The following is a 20638-nucleotide window of genomic DNA, read 5'->3' as shown; positions in this document are numbered from 1 at the left end:
TGGGTCGGAGTAGAGCTTTTTCGTCAACTTTACTCATGATGACAAGAATAATCCGATATTTCCTTTGTTCTCGAGACAATGCACACTAGATCGAGAGTCCTGTTGTTCACTTGGCTCGATTGTACGTCTGACTGCGGCAGAAGTAGAAAGAAGACTGACACAGAGGGCATGTCTGAGTCACTGGCTCTTGAAACGACCTGCAGAACTATGGCTCAGACGAGAAAGAGGCCGTTGTGGTTTGCGCTCAGTTAGAATGACACTTACAAATTGTGAACAAACGATTAATGTCACGCTGGCGTAAACAACTCTCGTCAGAATAGGGACTGCACAGGTTTGCGCTATAAATAAAAATACAGACAACACCACATCACTTTCCTTCTCATGCCTATATGCCAAGTAACTACTGTTAAATAACCATTACGCCAAATGACTTTTATACCAAACGGCCTCATGACAAATGAGCTGACACCTATTGTATGGATCCCATGTAAGAATTGGAATTAAAGTAGTTTTACTATACCAGATATACTTCTACTTTCAGGCGCGTAATTACAGAGAACCACATATCCTACGTACAGCAGAGATTAATCTGGGGGAAGCTAGTCATGTCGTCGATATGCCGAACGTCTATTTGAATATGGTTGCCTCAACTGAAATGAGTTGAACAGGTACAAGAAGTGATTAGCGGAAAAACTGGACCAATTACGCTAAAAGATACTTGATAAGTGATCGTTCCTGGATACGCTAGCTTCGAACTGGCTGAATCGTACGTTATATTAGTACTAATAAATTATAAATTAAATAAACAAATGTCTTCATTTTATTTCAAAAAAGGTGTTCATCTCAGCGCTATCTATCGACCGATTAACTTGTCATTTTTCCCGAATATGCAGTCGTGGCAGAAATCCAAATGGAAATATGAAGTTACAGAATAACGCGGAATACGAAACCATTCCACTCACTCCCAACAAAACTAATATCCGGATTGTGGAATAGTTTAATCGACAGTCATTTTCTCGCTGGACGCTGTATCCGTTGTCGTCGGGTTACCATCTCCGCCAGCAGCGTCGGTAACAGTCTTTTCCTCGTCCGCTGGTAGTTCCAGTATCTTAGGTCCATAAACTAATACATAAGCGCAGTGCCAATCGCCTCCACCGGACAGTTTCAAAATTGCATCCGTGTCGACGGGGGAAACATAGTCATCATCGAACTTGATCCACTGGTCTCCTTTCTGGCGGACCCAACCCACATAATGACCGGAAGAACTAGACCGGCCCTGGTGAGTCAGCACGGCCTGCAGTGTATAGTATCCGCTGTTGTTACTTCCCAAATCTGCAACAGAACAGAAAAAAATGTGTGATTGAACAGTAACGGAACTATCGATTGCTTACCATCTTCAAAACAGTACGGCTTTGGAGTTGTTTTCGGCTTTTCGCTTTCAAGTTCCGCCTTACTTTTGTTCTTTCCCTTGAGATTGCGCTCCAATTCTGCGTCTTCAATTTCCTTGAATTTAGCTCGCACCGGCGACAGTTTGGTCTGAAGCTCCGGTGTGCACAGTTCGAATGCATCAAACTCAATCGGAAATTTGATGTCCTTCAGAACTTTAGCGTTTATTCCTTCCTTGCCCTTATACTGGAACCGAACGAACTGAACGGTCAAATATGCCGGCAGACGACTTATAAGGGACTGAAAAGAAGATTTGTTTTTGTTTATTGAGTGATTATTTTTTGGGACTTACAGAAAAGTTTGAATAAAAACGTCACATTTTGGCATTTTTGTTTATTTTTCCACATTTTTTCATATTATCCTTAAACGTTGTTGTAACTACAATTGTGTAAGGATCGTTTAATTCATACCGCTAATGTTTATTAACCGGTTTTGCATCAGTTTACTTAGTTTTTCTTTCCTGTTTACAATTAATAATAAATCAATTGTTTTTTTGTTTGCAGATATTATTGTTGTTCCTCAATTTTTTTATTGTTAAAAATAAACCACCTTAATTAAGAGTAGAAATAATCCTTACAGACTAATAATCACGACATTCGCTTTCACTCACTTTTGTATCATCATGCTTCACCGTTCCGTACTAATCCTTAGCTTACGTAAACTGCATTCACGCTCACAATGTTGGATAGCATGACACGTAACTTTGCAACAAAACACGTTATGTTGACCTCGGCGATTGTGATTCTCAGATTGCAGAGTTAAAGAACAAGTTCAAGAATGCACAACATAAGAAAAAGTATAACATTTGTCACCTTCTGTTATCCTGTTTTATATTAAAGTAAGAAACTGACCAGAAATATGCCTGCATGTTTTAAAGCAGTTTCATGCCGAAAAGAATGAAGATACTTTTCTGTGTTTTTCATTCAAAGGGTACATTTGTTATGCTTTTTGCTAAGTTGCTCTGAAATGTACCTGTCTTTTCCCGCTGGAACTGCACACCCAATTCACGTTGCGGTCACTCATAAAATACAAATGTTGACTCATTCTTCCAATTCGCGAAAATTTATTATACACTACTAGAGGTTGTTTTCCTTGTTTTGTGTTATTTTAAAAATATAATAGACAGATATTTATTTCTCGTATTCTCTTAATTCTTTGTCTACTTCCTCTCCTAGCCAGGCTTCCGCTATCAATCGATGTTGATATATAAAAAAATAAAGACTAATCGCTAATGCAAAGCTATCTCTAAATCAAGATAAGTTGGGAGACCATTAGAAAAAAAAAACTGCAAGAAACGTTTTTAAAATACAACCAACTTTAGAGGTGACTTTTCAAGCTATTTACAGTGAATAAAATTAAAATAGAATAGAAAGTTTCTATACATTCATTCGTAATTCCTGCTTCGAACTGTGCAACAGTTTCCTCTAGCTGTTTAGTTCTACTTCATGTTGCTCATTTTACCATTGCAAAACGAAAGAAAAAATTAAGACTTGTCTGAATCCCTGATGGGGGGATTGGTTTTTTTTTTTTGAATTTACAAATAGACCGTTGCGCTTACTCACTCGCGCACCGGTTCGGCCTACTCATTATCGTTCTCCTCCTGAGATGTGTTCTGTAAAATCTGATCAACTACACTGAGCCGGAATCCTAATCGGTGTAAACTATGTACTGCGAATCGTTATCAATTTCGACTGTTTCCATTTTCACGAACGATTGTGGAGGAAGAATTGTCATAACGTTATTGTTTCGACTCCCCCCTCCACCACTGCCACTGTTGTTTCGTTTAGCCTTAGCATGTGTCAGGATGTGAGACTTGAGATTAGTAGATTGAGCGAACTTTTTGTTGCAACCGTCAAAGGGACAAACGTAGGGTCGATCACCGGTATGTATCCTTACATGGGTTCGGAGGTTGAAATCTAGCGAGAAACGTTTTCCGCAACCTTCAAAAGTACACTGGAATGGTTTTTCGCCAGTGTGAACCAGCTGGTGACGCTTAAGTTTCGAACTTTCGACAAACGACTTTCCACATTCGGCACAAACGTGCACTCGAGGTCCGTGGGTGTGAAGATGCTTTCGCATTGCGGAGTTGTCCCGAAACATTTTGTTGCATCCTTTATGGGGACACGCAATGTTTCTGTCGGACGATTCTCCCCCGGTGGCACCTGATTTCGAAGACATTCCCGCTGATGTTGAGGCATTAAACAATTTGTTGAGTTTAGTTTTATGAAAAGGTCTTGCAAATTCTGCTAGTTGTTTGGGATCCGACAGATCAATGCCTGGCACGCAATCCTGAGTAATCTTTTTACCAGTCATGTACTCTGTGTAGTCTGGGTCAGGTTCTGGATTTGAGCCATCGTCGTCATCTGTTCCAGAGGCCCACATCGTAACGCTGAACTCACCCTCCATGGTTTTGATTTGTACTTGCTTTTGTTCCCAACGCCGAGGCTTTTGATTAACATCCAATGTTTCAACAGCAGTCAAATTGTGAATATCGTTAGTCCGAATCCGATTGACTATGCGAGGCTGTTTCATTCCTGACTTTCGTTTTCTTGAACTAGGGCCAGGTGTCGACTCAATATAGATTTCATTTTCCAAATTAATGTCTCCATAAACACACATCGGATCGCCGGAGGAATCTAGCACCTCTTCGTGAGCTTGTATGTCGGCTTCTTGGTGTAGAATTTCCTCGTCATCATCCATGTGATGCATCATCAGTCCCTGAGAATCTTCCGTCTCACAAGTGACTTCCTCATACTGGTCATCACCAACTCCAACCTCGTACTGCTCGTAACCAATCTCCGTTCCGAAATGACCATCGTCCACAACCTCAACTATGTTGGAATCAGCTATCTCCACTTCGCACATTATATCCTGATGGGAGGACATTTCTCGCTTTCAACCCAGTTTGTTTCCAGCTCCGTCTAAGTGAAAAAAAATACAGCTTCATGAAATATTGTCTATATGTGCGTGGAAACGTTTTATTATAAGGTTCCTCACCCGAATTTGAAGCGGCAGCTGCTGCGCTCCCTGCGCTTCCCTTTGTTGATTCGCTCTCACTGCCTAGCCTGCTTTTGTTGATGTTTGCTACTGCCTCTCTTCTTCTAGCTCACGTATGAAGACGCATACGTACAAACCTTTTCGAGGCAGAAACCTGCAAAAATTTCCGCCGCTTGCTCTCTCGTTTCACCCGCTGCGCTAAGGCAGCTACCCTATAGTCTACTTTCTGCTTCAATACACTCGAACGAAATTTACACTTTTCTACACTATTTATTTTCTCTTTTTACGCCTCTTGCCACTTTCAAAATTCAATGCTATCGGCTTCAGCCCCTGTAAACCACCCACTGAGCGCACTTTTGCACTGTAAAACACTTTCGCGAGGGTGCAAAAATGCAATAATTTGAAATGAAACTCGTCCGCAAGAAACAAAGATGTCTGCCGTCGTCGTCGTTGTCTCTTCTCTTTTGCGATCGAGTTCGTTCGTGCAGGTCTTGTCCATGAGCTGCTCTGTGCTTACTAATGTTCGAAAAAGCTTCCAGCAGCCTTTGCTCTGTTTTGTCCACTCACTCTCTCTTTCACTCGGTACCGGTCGAACGAAAAATATTTCAAAAGTTTTTGAAATATTTCTGAAATACATCACACTGAGAAAATTAGGCGCGAGCTATCTGACGTTTAAAATGCACAACGGAAATTATCTTTCATTTTTACCTTATCACCCTCCCCTTTGGCCACAAAAGCCATTTGTTTGACATTGCGGCTTGACTGGATTATAAATAATATTCTGCCAAGTTTTGTTATTTCTCAGTTTGCAATTATAACCAGCTAAATGATAAAGCTTACATCAGACAGAAGTATGAATGATTTCAAGAATCCGAGGTAGTAGAATAGTCGGACGCCAATCTGATTCGCTGGTTGGGCCACACCTCTGTCCAACTAACGAATTTGATTCGCTAGTTGAACCGAAAACCTATCCGCTCACATCTCTAATTATTGTCAGTTTGATTGTCAAAGTGAATTTGACACGAGATTTTGGCATTCAGATGCTTTTTAGTTGGACAATGGTCCAACTAGCGGAGGTCCTACTAAAAAGTGGTTCAGTTAAAAAGTGTCCAACCAGCGAATCACGACTGTAGTAACTACACAATTGCAATTAGAGTCAAAAAATTACCGTTGGCATTCTAGTAATCAGTACTCTAACAAAACTTGTCGAGCCATTCGTTTTTCGGTGCTATGTACAGAGCTTAAAAAATTGACATCCCTGCATGAACTCGAAAGAGAAACGAAATTCAATTCATACCCGTCGCGATGAATGAAATGTTTGGTTCGTTTCCCTCGTCATACGTTCTCTCGACACAGCGAATTCAGGTTCGGATACGTTCGGTTTCAGAATTTTGTTTCTATGCTAGCTATGAGAGGGATTTTTGAGCAAAAGTGCACCATATATAGACGAGCAGGTTCCAAAACCAACTGTCAAAATTCACTTTTAGGGGAAATTCCGGCCGAACCGTTAACCGTCCAGTACAGCCGTTGATAGCAAATAAAAGAGAACAGTTTTTTTTTCTTTGACTGCTATGCATCGTGCTTGGGTAATAAAGGTTTCTCCGGAATTTCCCTGCAAAGTGAATTTTGACATTTGGTTTTTGAACCCTAATCATGTGTTTGTCGAGAAATGAATGCTCTGGTTGATGAAGGAATTTATATTTCCTCTGCAATCAAGCATTCGATACTGAATGAAAGTTCAGTTTGAAAGTTAATGAATGAGGGAGGCAGTGAATCTGAATGTTGGTATTTCAGTAAATTCAAGCAGAAATACGTAATTGATTTTGAAATTTGGCAGCACTGGCTATGTTACACGTCACGATATTAGGTGTTATGATACACGTACCAGCTCTGGATATTAAAAAAGATCTAACACAAGCTGAATGATGTGTATATCTTATCTTTTTTTTTATCTTAAATACGTTTATTTAGGCCCAAATGCTTTAGCTTAACGAGGCCGATAATTCATTTTTTTTAATTACATGTCACATGTTAGTGGGGGAAAGGAAAGCCGTATTTAGGGGCGGCTTGCTCCCCTCTTATGTAAGTAAAGGAAAAGGTAGGAAGTGGGATACATATTGTGTAATTGACATCGTCGTTTGCTGATTGATCATTGTGGCGGATATGCACACTTTGTTGTAGTGTTGTAGTTTCCAGCCTGTAATCGCAGGGGCGAGGGGAGGGTCGATATTTCGGATAATTATTGGCACTCTGATACTGTCATGATGTTCTCTATATCATCTGCATGTGAGGTATGTCATGATGTTCTGGGTAGACGGTTATCAAGAACGGTATGCACCGAAGACTCGTGAAGCAATGCCATATTCTAGATACAGGGATAGGTTGGTGAGATTCTACTGTGAATGAGAGAGGGGAAAATGTATTAAGCTTGGACATCAATGGTTTTCAAAAAGATATAGATAAGAAAAATATAGGGGTGGTCACGGCTTGCCAGGACGTCCCGGACTGGCACATAGGGTGATCTACCTCGGGCCCGAAGGGAATCTATTAGTTGGGACCTGGCAACACAGTACTCTGCGCACAGCCAAACAACATGCTCGATGTCGTGGTAGCCGTTCTCACAAACACAATGATTACTTTCAGCAAGCCCTATACGACGGAGATGCGCGTCAAACGAGTAATGGTTGGACATGATCCTTGACATCGTACGAATAAAGTCCCGGTTCACATCCAACCCCTTAAACCAAGCATTCGTTGATACCTTCGGGATAATGGAATGTAGCCACCGTCCCAGATGCCCATTGCTCCATGAGGTTTGCCAACTATCGAGCGTCCTCTGACGAGAGATACTGAAAAATTCGTTGAAGCAAATTGGTCTTTCGTAAGTGTCGCCTTCTAATGCGCCCACCTTGGCTAAAGAGTCCGCCTTCTCATTGCCCGCAATAGAACAATGTGACGGGACCCAAACCAAGGTAATCTGGTAAGATTTTTCAGATAAAGCACTCAGATATTCCCGTATTTTCCCCAGGAAATACGGTGAGTGCTTTCCAGGCTTCGCCGCACGGATGGCCTCAATGGAGCTGAGACTATCCGAAACGATGAAGTAATGGTCTGAGGGCAGGGTGTCAATGATCCCGAGAGTATACTGAATGGCAGCTAATTCTGCGACGTAAATTGAAGCAGGATCATTGAGTTTGAATGAGGCAGCAAGATTTTCGTTGAAGATACCGAAGCCTGTGGACCCGTTGAGAATTGATCCGTCAGTGTAGAACATTTTGGCGCAGTCGACTTGATGGTATTTGTTATAGAAAATATTTGGGACCACTTGTGGGCGAATATGATCCGGAATTCCACAAATCTCTTCCTTCATGGATTTATCGAAAAATACAGTGTGATCAGAAGTATCTAAGAGATGAGCACGGTTGACGTTATACGTAGATGAATTGATGTTCTGTGCCATGTAATCGAAGTACAAGGACATGAATCGGGTCTGAGAATTAAGCTCGACAAGCCTTTCGCAATTTGCAATCACCAATGGGTTCAGAATATCGCATCGAATGAGTAATCGATATGAGAGGTCCCAAAATCGATTTTTCAGAGGAAGAACGCCCGCCAGCACTTCGAGACTCATCGTATGGGTCGAGTGCATGCAACCCAAGGCAATACGCAAGCAACGATACTGGATTCGCTCCAGTTTGATGAAATGTATGTTCGCAGCGGAGCGAAAGCAGAAACATCCGTACTCCAACACTGATAATATCGTTGTTTGGTACAGCCTGATTAGGTCTCCTGGATGGGCACCCCACCATGTTCCAGTTATTGTACGGAAAAAGTTGATCCTTTGTTGGCACTTCTGTTTCAGATACCTAATGTGACATCCCCAGGTACCTTTAGAGTCGAACCATACCCCGAGATATTTGAATGTTGAAGCCTGAGCAATAGTTTGATCCATTAATTGAAGCTGTAGTTGCGCTGGTTCACGCTTTCTAGAAAATACGACTAGCTCAGTTTTCTCCGTGGAGAACTCGATACCCAGCTGGAGAGCCCAAGCAGACAAATTGTCCAAGGTATCTTGCAGTGGTCCTTGCAAGTCGACGGCTTTAGGACCTGTAATAGAGACCACACCGTCATCTGCAAGCTGCCTTAGCGTGCAGGAATTGACAAGACATTCGTCAATGTCATTCACGTAAAAATTGTAGAGGAGAGGGCTTAGACATGAGCCCTGGGGAAGGCCCATGTAGCTAAATCGTGATGTCGATAAATCGCCATGCGAGAAATGCATTTGTTTTTCAGACAACAGGTTTAGCAAAAAGTTATTTAAAATTGGCGAAAGACCATGCTGGTGCAACTTCTCATAAAGAATGTTGATCGAAACTGAATCGAAAGCCCCCTTAATATCCAAGAATACTGATGCCATCTGCTCTTTGTTAGCATATGCCATTTGAATTTCTGTTGAGAGCAACGCAAGGCAATCGTTCGTCCCTTTGCCTTTGCGGAAGCCAAATTGTGTATCTGACAGTAAGCCATTTGTTTCGACCCAATTATCGAGGCGAAACAAGATCATTTTTTCGAATAACTTCCGGATACAGGACAGCATTGCAATCGGACGATACGAATTGTGGTCGGAGGCTGGTTTTCCTGGTTTTTGGATGGCGATGACCCTCACCTGTCTCCAGTCATGTGGGACAATGTTACCCTCAAGAAACCTATTAAATAAATTCAACAAGCGTCTTTTGGCAGAGTCTGGCAGATTCTTCAACAAGTTGAATTTGATTCTATCTGGCCCCGGGGCTTTATTGTTACATGATAAGAGAGCAAGTGAGAACTCCACCATCGTAAACGGTGTTTCGTTCGCGGTATTGTAAGGCGACGCGGCGCGGTAGATTTTCTGTGCCGGGGCGGAATCCGGACAAACTTTCTTGGCGAAATCGAATATCCAACGGTTTGAATATTCCACGCTCTCGTTAGTACTGTTTCGGTTTCGCATACGTCGGGCCGTGCCCCAAAGAGTGCTCATCGATGTTTCTCTTGTTAACCCGTCGACAAACCGGCGCCAGTAACTGCGTTTCTTAGCTTTCATTAAATTTTTCATTCGCTTTTCTAATATCGCGTACACTCGATAACTAGCAACTAACCCGTCGTTCCGGAAGGTTTTATACGCGGCAGCTTTCTCCGCGTACACGTCTGAGCACTCTTTGTCCCACCACGGGTTGGGAGAACGTTTTTGGGTGTTCACGTCGGGTACTCGTTTCGTCTGAGTTTGAATCGCGCTATCGAGAATCGAGTTGGACAAAAACTTATATTCTTCCTCCGGGGGAAGTATCTGTGTTGAATCGATAGTTTTGGATATCTCAGCAGCGTAGCTCTTCCAATCAATGTTTCGTGTGAGGTCATAGGGAACATTGATTGGTGTCGATGGTCTTGAACCAGTGGTGATTGCAATTACAATTGGTAAGTGGTCACTACCGTGGGGATCAGATATTACCTTCCACTTGCAATCTAACCGTAGTGATGTCGAGCATAAAGATATGTCCAGTGCACTTGCTTGCGCAGGTGGTCTAGGAATTCGTGTCATTTCCCCTGTGTTCAGAATTGTCATATTGAAGTTGTCACAAAGGTCTTGAATTGTCGAAGATCGATTATCGTCGTATAGACAGCCCCACCCCGTACCGTGAGAGTTAAAGTCTCCAAGAAGCAGGCGGGGCGAGGGAAGGTGTTCAATCACATTGGAGAATCTTCGATATCCCATCATGGCCCTAGGAGGAATGTAAATAGAAGCAATGCAAAGATCTTTGCCTTTGATTGTTGTTTGACAAGCGACAACTTCAATGCCTGGCGTCGAAGGGAGGTTGATTCGATTGAAGGAGTAGCATTTTTTGATCCCTAAAAGTACCCCCCCATATAAGTCTTCTCGATCCAAGCGGATAATGTTAAAATCGTGGAAGTTGAGGTTTATATTAGAAGTTAGCCATGTTTCACATAGGGAAAATGCATCACAATGATTGTAATTTAGCAAGTTTTTTAATGAATCGATTTTGGGGATAATACTTCTGCAGTTCCACTGTAAAACAGTGATCAGATCCCTGATTCCGTCTAATAAGTTAGCCATCGAAGGATACGATCGCTGTAAGGAGGGGCCATTGTTCAGTCAACTGTTTTAAAAATGTTCTTACAGTTGGTAGAATAGCAACCAGCAAGCTTTTCATAGGATCGGTAATGTTGAAAGCTGTGAATATCCAGTCCACAATGTCAGAAAATTTAAGGAATCCCGTTTTAGGGTGAGTTTCTGACTGTAAAATTGGAGCACTTGGGATTTTTGGTGCCTCGGGGAGTGCTGGGAACTCCTGGTTGTATCTCAATTTCCCAAAACCAGGAGGTATTATCTTCGGATTTGTACCAGCACTTCCAGTTGATGAATTATTTTTATTTTGTACCCTTGTTTGGGACAACCTAGGACCCTTACGAGGAAGTTCAGGTGAGTTTTGATTAGGTCTTTTCCTAGAGTTTCCAAGCGGAGCCAAAGAATGCCCCTCGCAAGGGTCGTTAGAGGCGTTATCGTCAGTTGGCAAGAGAGCGAATGGGTTTTCGGAGATAAGTGGAACAGCTCTTTTAAGCATTTCTGCGTAAGAGCGTCTGGAGCGATCTTTGGCGGATCGCTTCAGTTTATCCGCGCGAAGTTTGTACGTTGGGCATGTCAAAAGTGCATGCGGATTCTCCCCACAGTAAACACACTTCTCAGCGGGCCTACTGCAAGTATCATCCGCATGGCGTTCCCCACATTTACCGCACCGTTGCTTGTTGCTACAGTAGGTGGCCGTGTGACCTAGCTGCTTGCAATTGGAACAATTCATGACCCGCGGTACAAACAGGCGTACAGGTAGACGAGCTCCTCCCACTTCAACGTAGCTCGGAAGTGCAGATCCGGCGAAGGTTACGCGAAACGAGTCTGATGGATAGTAATTACCATCTTCGATGGACTTTGAGTGCAATTGCTTGCACTCCAAAATCTTAACTGATTGAAGGTTAGGGTCCTTAAAGCGGCCAGCCCCATCATTCATCAGATCATCGACAGTTAGACCCGCATCACTTACCACACCGTCGATCTCCACATCACGAGAAGGGATGTAGACGCGATACTCCAGCGTAAAGAGGCTATTGCTAACGATATCATTGGCCTGTTTCAAGTCAGTAACGACTACGCGCAGTTTATCTGACTGAACCTTTTTAATCTCGGTTACGGCCGAGTAACGTTTTGTCAGCTCCCGTGCAACAGTTATGCTGTTTAACGGTTTATTTTTGGGCCGAAAGTATACCACCCAAGGACCAGCGGATCCATCCTGGTAAACCTTGACTCGGGGGGGCTGTGAGACATTGGGGGGAAGTGGATCGACCATAACATTATCTGTCTCAGTATCAGATATATGTTCTTCTTCCCCATAATATTCGTCTTCGGAGGGCGATCCTTCTGCTTGTTCCATTTTGTTGCGGGAGCAACACGCTCGACCGCACTGTTTAACTTAAATCAAAATAAAAAATCAAAAGCAATAAAAAGAAAAAAAATCGATAAGAAAAGTAAAAAACAAAACACTTCACCAGTTGGTTCCTGACGAGCTGGTAGGTGAATTGATCCTTCGTTTGTTTTATCCGTCACCCGCGTGACCTTCACACAATAGAGCTGATATAGCTCGTCTAAACAAAGCCGTCTTTCAGGCAAGAAAACTGTTTAGTAACTTCACTGCACCGATATCGCAGGTAATAATTATCACTCGCGGGACTGTTTATTACTAATGCTTTACTGCAGCCTCTGCCACAGCAAGCACCTTCGTACTACCGAAAAAACTAAACCACACCGGAGAGAACAAAAAGCACTTGTTTCCCGGTACAAAGTTGGGTTACGAATGATGTGTATATCTTACTACTGTTGGTCATTAATTCACTTCTAATTTTGTCGAATTTATTCCAAAAATACAAATAAATACCCATTTAAACATACGTAACTACGCAAATAATTGTCGTTCTATTCGATTACTTCATGCAATGCACCATTCAATGCTAACAACATACCTACCTAGTAGATTGTCCCCAAATTTGATGTCAATTTTTCGCTCTTTATTAAAACGGGCATTGCAGAATGGAGTTCTATTATCACGGAATTTTTGTCATTCTTAAAATTGGCGAACATCGAACCGGATATTGAACAACTTTTATACCATACAACCAAGGTCTGATGTAAGATTTTTTTAAGTATATCTGAATTTGGTAAACAAGTGCTATAATTGTGTGTGTGTGTAAAAAGATCGGAAAACTGCAGCGTCCGTAAATCGGATCGAATGTAGAATGCTCACAAGCGATTTGATTCTATATTTTATATTTTTGTAGATTGTCTACATTTTCCTCTTTTATCGCGACTAACGACTAATCTTTCAAGCTAGGAACCTCGTTTTAAAATTTCGGAAAAAAACATTAGGACCACAGTGACATTGACATAACACAATCAAAATTCTTCAGTACTGAAATGGGTCAAAAGTTTTAATAGATGAACATTTCAACATTTCAATACTGAGGTTTCAATTCATTCTGCTTTAGCTCAATTTGTCTATAGGCTTAAATAATTCATTTAGATTTAGATTAACAACTATAGCTCTAGGCACTTCACTCCTCAACATTCCGGTCACCTTGAAGTAGCACGGATGCTTTAACTTCTTATTTTTGCTTCATCCTAATCTTCTTATTCATTGTTTCCATTGGGACGGACACGATTACAGCCAATACTATTGTCGAATCAACCCAGAAGAGAGCTTCGCACGATGTCTTGATGGACTTCATCATCTTCTCGTACAAGTTGGTCGACAACACGGCGGCACACAACTCTAGGCGAGCAGTCGATTGGCGGGTGGCTAACGGAGCGAGCTTGGATTTCGACGTGGTGGATTCAGACAGGACGTAGCAGCATGTGCCATATGCCCTCTCAGAGGCATCGGAGAAAAGTGGAGCTGAATTAATTCTGTCTTGACCCGAATCTTGGAATACAGAATGTGGAGATTGTGTCTAGCATACCGAAAAACTTCTTCCATTCGCCGCGGAGATACGGAGGTAGTGGACTATCCCACTCGTAGGAATCTCCTGCGTCGGTGTTCAATGTCCACAAGTGCTGCATGAACAGATTCGCTAAAGTGATTGTTGGGCCAGTGGGTCGAAGATCTGCGTAATGTAGGGCATGACCTTCCTTTTGGATGGGTGGTGGTAAAGACAACAGGACCTTGAAGCGCGTGGTTGCGGACTTAGGCACCCACACGAGTCCTAGGGTGGATACGGATTGTTAATCGTGGAGATCATGCAGTGGCAGTAGAGCGAGATCTTCATGCGGAATTTCCACAAGGACTCCGGAAGAATTGGTTGCCCACTTCTTTAACGGAAGGCCAGCTAACGCAAGCATGGCGGAAACTTCTTGGCGAAGGCGGATTGGATATCGTCAGCTCCCAACAAAAAGTCATCGACGGAATCCTGCTTCACCACAGGATCTACGAAGGCGGGGTACTGGTCGGCGGTCGCCTTCGTCCTGTGCAACTTGTAGGAGGATGTGCGAAACGTCATAACGATCGATAGCAGATCCTCTTGGACGAAAGGTCCAACGAGCTGCTTATCGTTGACGGAAAATCCTGAGGCCGTTTTACACGACGCGTCGAAAACAACTCGGATCTTCGTGGTTGTGCTGGATTCCTTGAACACAGGATGGTGCGGGAGGTAGCAGTGCAGGTTCACACCGTCTGTTGGATCGATGAGCTTCTTCATGTGCGCCATCCGTGCGAATTCGTCCATGAATTTACAGTATGCGTCCTTGGTGGGTGGATCACGCTCTAGCCGCTTCTCAAGGCTCTGGAAACGACGTTCGGCGATGGCTCTGGATTCGCCAAGGTTGATTAGCCGATCACGGGGAGTGGCAAACGAACGAGATAACGACCGAATTCTTCACACTGTTTTTCTTCTACGGAATTCATAGAACACGGCTGAACAGCATCCAGCTTCCAGAACTTCTGCAACGCTCAGTCCATCCAAACACTGTTTCTATAAGCATCGATAATCCCTCTCCTATGGAACGCTTGCTGCCAGGATGCAGCTTTTGGTACGCTTTTGGCACGCGGAACGGTCGGAAGATTGATCGTCGGTCTCTTGAGAATCAAGAACTCAAGCTTGGTGGAGTACGGTGTCCACTTCGACTTGATCCTAGCAGTCAATGGGCACTTGGTCTGCTTGGTGGATTCATCCATATCAGCTACCGCATTCTTCACCTTGGTGCGACGAAGATTTAGGGAATTCGCAAACTTGTTGGTAATTAAGTTGGACATGGATCATGAATCTAGGAGCGCACGTAAGGGTATTTCCTTGCCATTCTGATCTACGACGAGGAGTCTAATCGTTTACAGCAAAACTGAACTGTGTTTAGCCTGGACTGACTGCCAAGTGTTCGGATTCACCGAGCTGGAAGGGAAAACGATGGCGGACGTCGAGGGAATAGGCTGACTTGCTGCCATGACAGGAGTAGATTGTATGTTCGACGGTGCTGGCTCGTGCAGCAGGGAGTGGTGTTTTTAATGGCAGTTACGGCAGGAACGAAACCCCAAGTAAGTCGTCCCAACACCTGTATTGTCCGGACGGTACAATAAGCGGTAGATGCTATGGGATTTCGACAACGTTGGTATTTGCACACACGCACCTAAGTAACTCAATCAACTACTGGCAGTTTACAAAAAGAAGTATCGCGTGTACGTCAAAGTTGCCAGATATACTGACGACTACATACGGGGAACGTGCCATTTAAGCCAATATATTCTGATTCCTGAAAGAGCCCATACCTTTCTCAATTAAAACATCCGGAAATTACATCAGAGGTATGTCTGGTAACTATCAACTCCAGCTCAAATGTAATAACTAATTGCAAACTCGATTGAGCTGCTAGTTTCTTTTACATAATCAAACTAACGTATAGCTCACCATCAATAACTTGCAGATAACAGATATTATCTTAATACCGATTAAAACCTATTTTTCATTTATAGTGAAACCGATATCTCATAAAATCATCTGACAGGGCTGGTGTATGTTTCAATTATTCGTCGCTCGTGTGCCAAACGAGCAATATCATCTGGATGGTATAATCGTTCGTGTACATGCAGCTTTTGGGTCACACCATGAGGTGGCACCGTAAACTGTGCACACAGCAGGGAAATGCAAGTTGTACACGGTTTAACTGTGTGCTAGTTGATGCCGAAAATCGATAGCGTGTAGTATGGAGTTTCGGTAGTGATGACATTGACGCAGTTGGACCGTGTGGGGCCCTGCTGTGGGATTAGAGACTTTGAATGAACACGCAACACTACCATTACGTCAGATTTATCTGGCAGACAGCTTCCGGATAAAAATACAAACCAGTCATTCTGCCAGATGTTTAAATCATAGAAACTGTTACCCAAAAATTATCATGTAATTACGGGCGAATAACCTAATGGTTAAAAAACCAATTAAACAAATACAAATACAAATTATCATGTAACTAAAACGATTGTAAATATTTTGGAAATTTTGGTTGCATTTTACCAAATTGAAGAAAAATTGATTAATTCACTTTCTGTGATGAAGACTAATATGCATGTCAAATTTCGATGTTTTTGAGGTTGCTGGAAATAGATTCGGGTCATATACACGCCATGATTTGCAATGTGGGCAGGCAGTGTGGGTTTGGATTGAGTTCAACACTGCACGGTGCGACGTGTGTGTGTTGCTTGTGAGTTTCGTTGGGGTAAATGAGAGCCTGACTGCCTATTTCTTGCATAATATGCTAGACGAAATCATACTCATTCGATATGTACTGCAACATTATTAAAATTGTAATCTCTTAATACCACAGAAGTTGATCAATCGAATTAAACGATTAAAAAGGGGCTGTTTTTTGTCACCGTGGTCGTGTCCTGTACACAACCTTAATAATTTGCTAATTGTAAATCAAAATTTCTACGATTTCACGAGATTACGAATGAGCGTCTTTAATATCGCAGAAATTCGAAATAATTAAGAAATAAAAAATTAGGATGGACTGTTGTTTTTTGATGATGTTTTGTACCCATTTTTTGTTGTTAATAATAGTACTATTAAAGTAGGTACTATCATTCTGAAGGAAATATTCATTGTTTTAAAGTGCTTGCATATTCCAGAACGCTAAACGCGATATACTTTTTTTTCGATTTTGAAAAAAAGAACAAGTTAGAAAGAAAACATAAGTGTATTCTGCTTTATTGCGGCTATGTCTCTCACGTTACCCACCACCATCATTTCTGCTCTTTAAACAAAATGATAAAAAATGACTAATTTCAACAAGTTCCTAACAGTTATCCATACAAAATTTAGAAGAATTCCGACAGAGTATGTACACCCGTTTTTATGGTAACGAAATACATTTGAGGTTAGTAAAAATCAAAGATGTGATTCCAAACATATGCTATAACTGTTCTCTAGAAAATATATTGTAGAATTAAATATATAACAGCCATATTTTAACAGGTAAAAAGAGTATCCGAATATTTCGAACAGCTCGGTAAAGAGCGTTAATTTTATGCATGCTTCCTCCCACAACATGAAAAACTATTGTTCAGCTTAATAACAATAACTACAGTAATAATCGTGAACGTTCGATAACGTACGTGATAGCCGTAGGGGATATAGAAGTGTATAACGAAGGAGGAATCAGATGATTCTTTCACTACACTTATCCACTACAGTGGCAAATCTCAAAAGTAATGTGTAAATATCAATTTTTGAAAATCTTAAGGTAACAAGACAAGTACCTTTAATAAATACTTGATTTGTCGCATTGGAAATTCAGAGATAATGAACGTTAGAATAAATTTCACGGTACTCGTACGGACTCCTGCTACTGACACGTAAAAAGGTAGATTTTCTTAAATTCTAAAGCTAGTAAATGGTAACGTACTACATGGAAGCCCTTATACGTTGACTATGAAATAATTCAAATTGGTGTTCGACGACATATCTGACATTGCACAATTTTGCCAAGCCGAAAGAGACAAAGCTTGCCTCTCTTCAGGAAAAGCTTCGCTCGAATTATTCTTGTTCGAAATAAACATGGCGCCTGAAGATGACAATTAATTCAATATGGCCACATGTTTTGATTTTGCACGTATGTTTATCAATCGACAGGTTCCAAGTGCAGAAGCAGTCACGCACTAAATCACGATTTTTAGATGTGATTAAAAGTGTGCAGTCGCGCGAGGCTAACCAGCTCACATTATCGGATGTATTTACTTCGAACTACTACCACATTAACAGTTTGCCGGATCACGATAAAAGTGCACACCACAAGCATATAAACTCATTCATAGATTGTTCTATATAGAAGTGGAACAAGAGCTTTTGATATTGAAGTAAGTGAAAATACACTATCATTCAAATTTACCCGCAATTATTGTAAAATCAAAGCATTTAAGCTCGGTTGATATTGTTGAACCTTTAAATTTTTTTTTTTGGGGAAAAAATCTTTAATTCAACATGAATGCAATATTAATTCTTCAAAAGGGCTAATGAGATTTTTGTAAACAAACTTATTTCGCTCATTATTACGCTGCCGAGTTGAATTTCATGAAAACTACACATGAATCAACATCTTTACCCTTGGTAGATTCAATTTCAAATGTTTTCTGTGTTGAAATTATAACAAATTAAGAGAAATCAACAAAATAAAAGTTTGTTTACAAATCTTATTAGCCCTATTCAAAAGTTGATATGGAATGTATAAAAACACGCTAGTTTATATGTTGAAACGATTCCGCAACATATGAATATTATAGAATATTCGTTAGTAATTGGTGTTCGACCGATGTAGTGCAAAATAAAAAAAGAAATAGACTGATGACGCCCAAGTTTGAATGTGATTTGTAGTTTTAAAACGTACGGTAACCTGTCACATGTGTTTATTTTAGGTCATGGAAGTTACATGTTTTAATACTAACAGGGGGAGAATCTCAATACCACAAATCTAGTGCATTGTTTAGTCACAACACTCAGTGAGGTCTAATGTGTAGCAGCGACTACCCCATTAGTTAAAAATTGTTAAATTTTATGCAATTTGTCTGATAAGGGCAATATATCAGTATGATGTTTAATTATGATAAGCTAATCATCTATATGAGTTTTGTTGATAATTGGGGTTGTCAGAGTCAGTATTACTAAACAAACTAAAGATGGAATGGTCAATGTTTTCAAATGCAGCTAAGGTATGCCATTAATGGTTAGTATTGGATCAAGTAGCTTTGTTTATCTTGGGTATTACACCTGAGCAAAAATTAGTCATCGGTTTAATTTCAAACTAATGCAATTTTGTAATTGCATTTTCGTTTTTAAAATTGCACTACACCAATGCTATAATCATTCAAATGAATGGCATTTTCGTTTTTGACAGTGGACTACACCGGTGTAGTTGGTGCTACACTCTTTCAAACTTGGGTGTATATTTCTTTTTTGCACTACACTGGTGTAGCACCAAGAAAGAACAAAAACGCTATTAGTTGTTGTAATCCCTTTTTTATGCTACGCCGACGTAGTATGGTGTAAAAACGAAAACGCTATCAGTTATCGTTCAGAAGAGGTGTATTTACTTACCGTTTTAGTGTACACTGCATCGCGTTCTAACGTAGGGGATCTTTTTGTAAGTTGCTCCTTCAGTCTCTGTAGGGCAAAATGGGCACATTATTTTCGGTAGATTCGACTAAAACTAAGTCTTACTTACCAATCTTATTCCCGAATGCATATACTTGACTTCGGTAGAGATAAAACAACTCAACTGCAGAAAATTTTCCTTGGATTTGCTAACAGGTTCTTCGTCCGCTTCGGTACATTTCATCTGAACATCAAAAGTGCCTCCGAACCATTGATCAATAAAAGAACTGAAATAAGTTAACGATGTTACAATTGTTCAGCTAGTTATATCGTAAATGCATCATCTGAGGTTTAGATAAATAAGAGTAAACTTCCCATCGTCGTACCTATGTTTGCCAACTTGATCACAGTCTCCTTTCGTCGGTGGTAACTTCTGCTGGAGCATTTTCAGCAGCTCAGACCAACACTCGTTTGCGTCCTGCTGCCGATAAGTTCCATTCTCGCCAGTTTGGGCAAAATTCGGAAATGCGATATGCAGTCTCTGTAGAAACAACACTGGTGTAACAGTATCACTTCTTTCCATATCTTCGAAAAGGTTCCGCATAGAAAGTGTAATGGCGCCAGGCGATGCAAGATCTGTCAGCCCCGTAGAACCACTCGATGTCTCCTTGAAATCTTTCAAAGCGGTACGTAGTTCACGGACCGATTTGAGACATTGAAGTGTGGCATTCATGTAACATGTATTACCCAGATTTGTCAATCCGGCTGGCAACTCCAACTGAAAGAGTTTAGAATAGAGTAAAAAATAATACAGTTCATGACAACTATACTCACAGCAGAAGCCAGTTCACTTTCGTTCATATCTTCAATAAATTTGGGCTTTTCCACTGGTTCCTGAGGAACCTCCTCTCTTGTTCCAAGCAGCAATAGAACAGCGCTCTAGAAAAATAAATTTTTGCTGTTTTTGATGCGGGATAGAGTACATTGGTCATTTCATACATTTTTGATAGACATATTCCACTCGTCATCCTTTAGACTGATTCCTTTACAGAGAACCTTCTGCCTCTCTGGCTGTACTCCCGTTAACGCGTAAAGCTGCGCCTTGAAAAGCATTGGTTCCTCGTCCGTGTTGACCTCGACGTTCGAAAAGGTTTCTTTTCCCCACTTGACTTTCACTGGAATGAAAATAAACGAAAACGGCACAGGAGTAGTTTAGTTTGTATAAAGGTACTAACTATTCTAACCTAGCTAAAGTTGATCATAGTGATAATATAATAGATATTATCATATATAAAAAACAATTTTTCGCTAAATACTTCATTACGAAAAACTTACCTGTGTAGCAAGGCATTGTTACGCAGAGGAATATGTTAGTTGCAAAACAGAAAGCTTGAAATTCTCCTAGATTTCACTAAAATACAGCAATAGCACACGAAACAATCAAAAACGGATAGATGAGTTGCGAATAATGACGGTCTTTCAGTTGAAATATTTTGATAGATGCCGTGACAGCCGCAAAATGAATGCG

At 41.2% G+C, this 20638-nt stretch overlaps 2 protein-coding genes across 2 annotated transcripts; both read right to left on the bottom strand.

The window, feature by feature from the left end:
- Nucleotides 1–797: 797 nt before the first annotated feature.
- LOC131682409 (ubiquitin carboxyl-terminal hydrolase 14) lies at nt 798–20604 on the bottom strand. Its single transcript, XM_058963853.1, has 8 exons — nt 20446–20604; nt 20110–20285; nt 19945–20049; nt 19497–19888; nt 19241–19397; nt 19114–19179; nt 1392–1686; nt 798–1332 (listed from the first exon to the last, which is right to left on the bottom strand). Exons 1-8 carry the CDS (start codon nt 20459–20461, stop codon nt 998–1000), a joined length of 1542 nt encoding a protein of 513 aa, XP_058819836.1. The 5' UTR covers nt 20462–20604; the 3' UTR covers nt 798–997.
- On the bottom strand, nt 1765–4966 carry LOC131682410 (transcription factor YY2-like). Its single transcript, XM_058963854.1, has 2 exons — nt 4444–4966; nt 1765–4367 (listed from the first exon to the last, which is right to left on the bottom strand). Exon 2 carries the CDS (start codon nt 4330–4332, stop codon nt 3094–3096), a length of 1239 nt encoding a protein of 412 aa, XP_058819837.1. The 5' UTR covers nt 4333–4367; nt 4444–4966; the 3' UTR covers nt 1765–3093.
- Nucleotides 20605–20638: the final 34 nt, after the last annotated feature.

This window comes from Topomyia yanbarensis, chromosome 2, assembly GCF_030247195.1.
Source record: "Topomyia yanbarensis strain Yona2022 chromosome 2, ASM3024719v1, whole genome shotgun sequence".
In the NCBI taxonomy this organism is placed as follows: Eukaryota; Metazoa; Arthropoda; class Insecta; order Diptera; family Culicidae; genus Topomyia; species Topomyia yanbarensis.
Note: the sequence above shows the minus strand (reverse complement) of the source record. Positions and strands in the feature narration are given on the sequence as shown.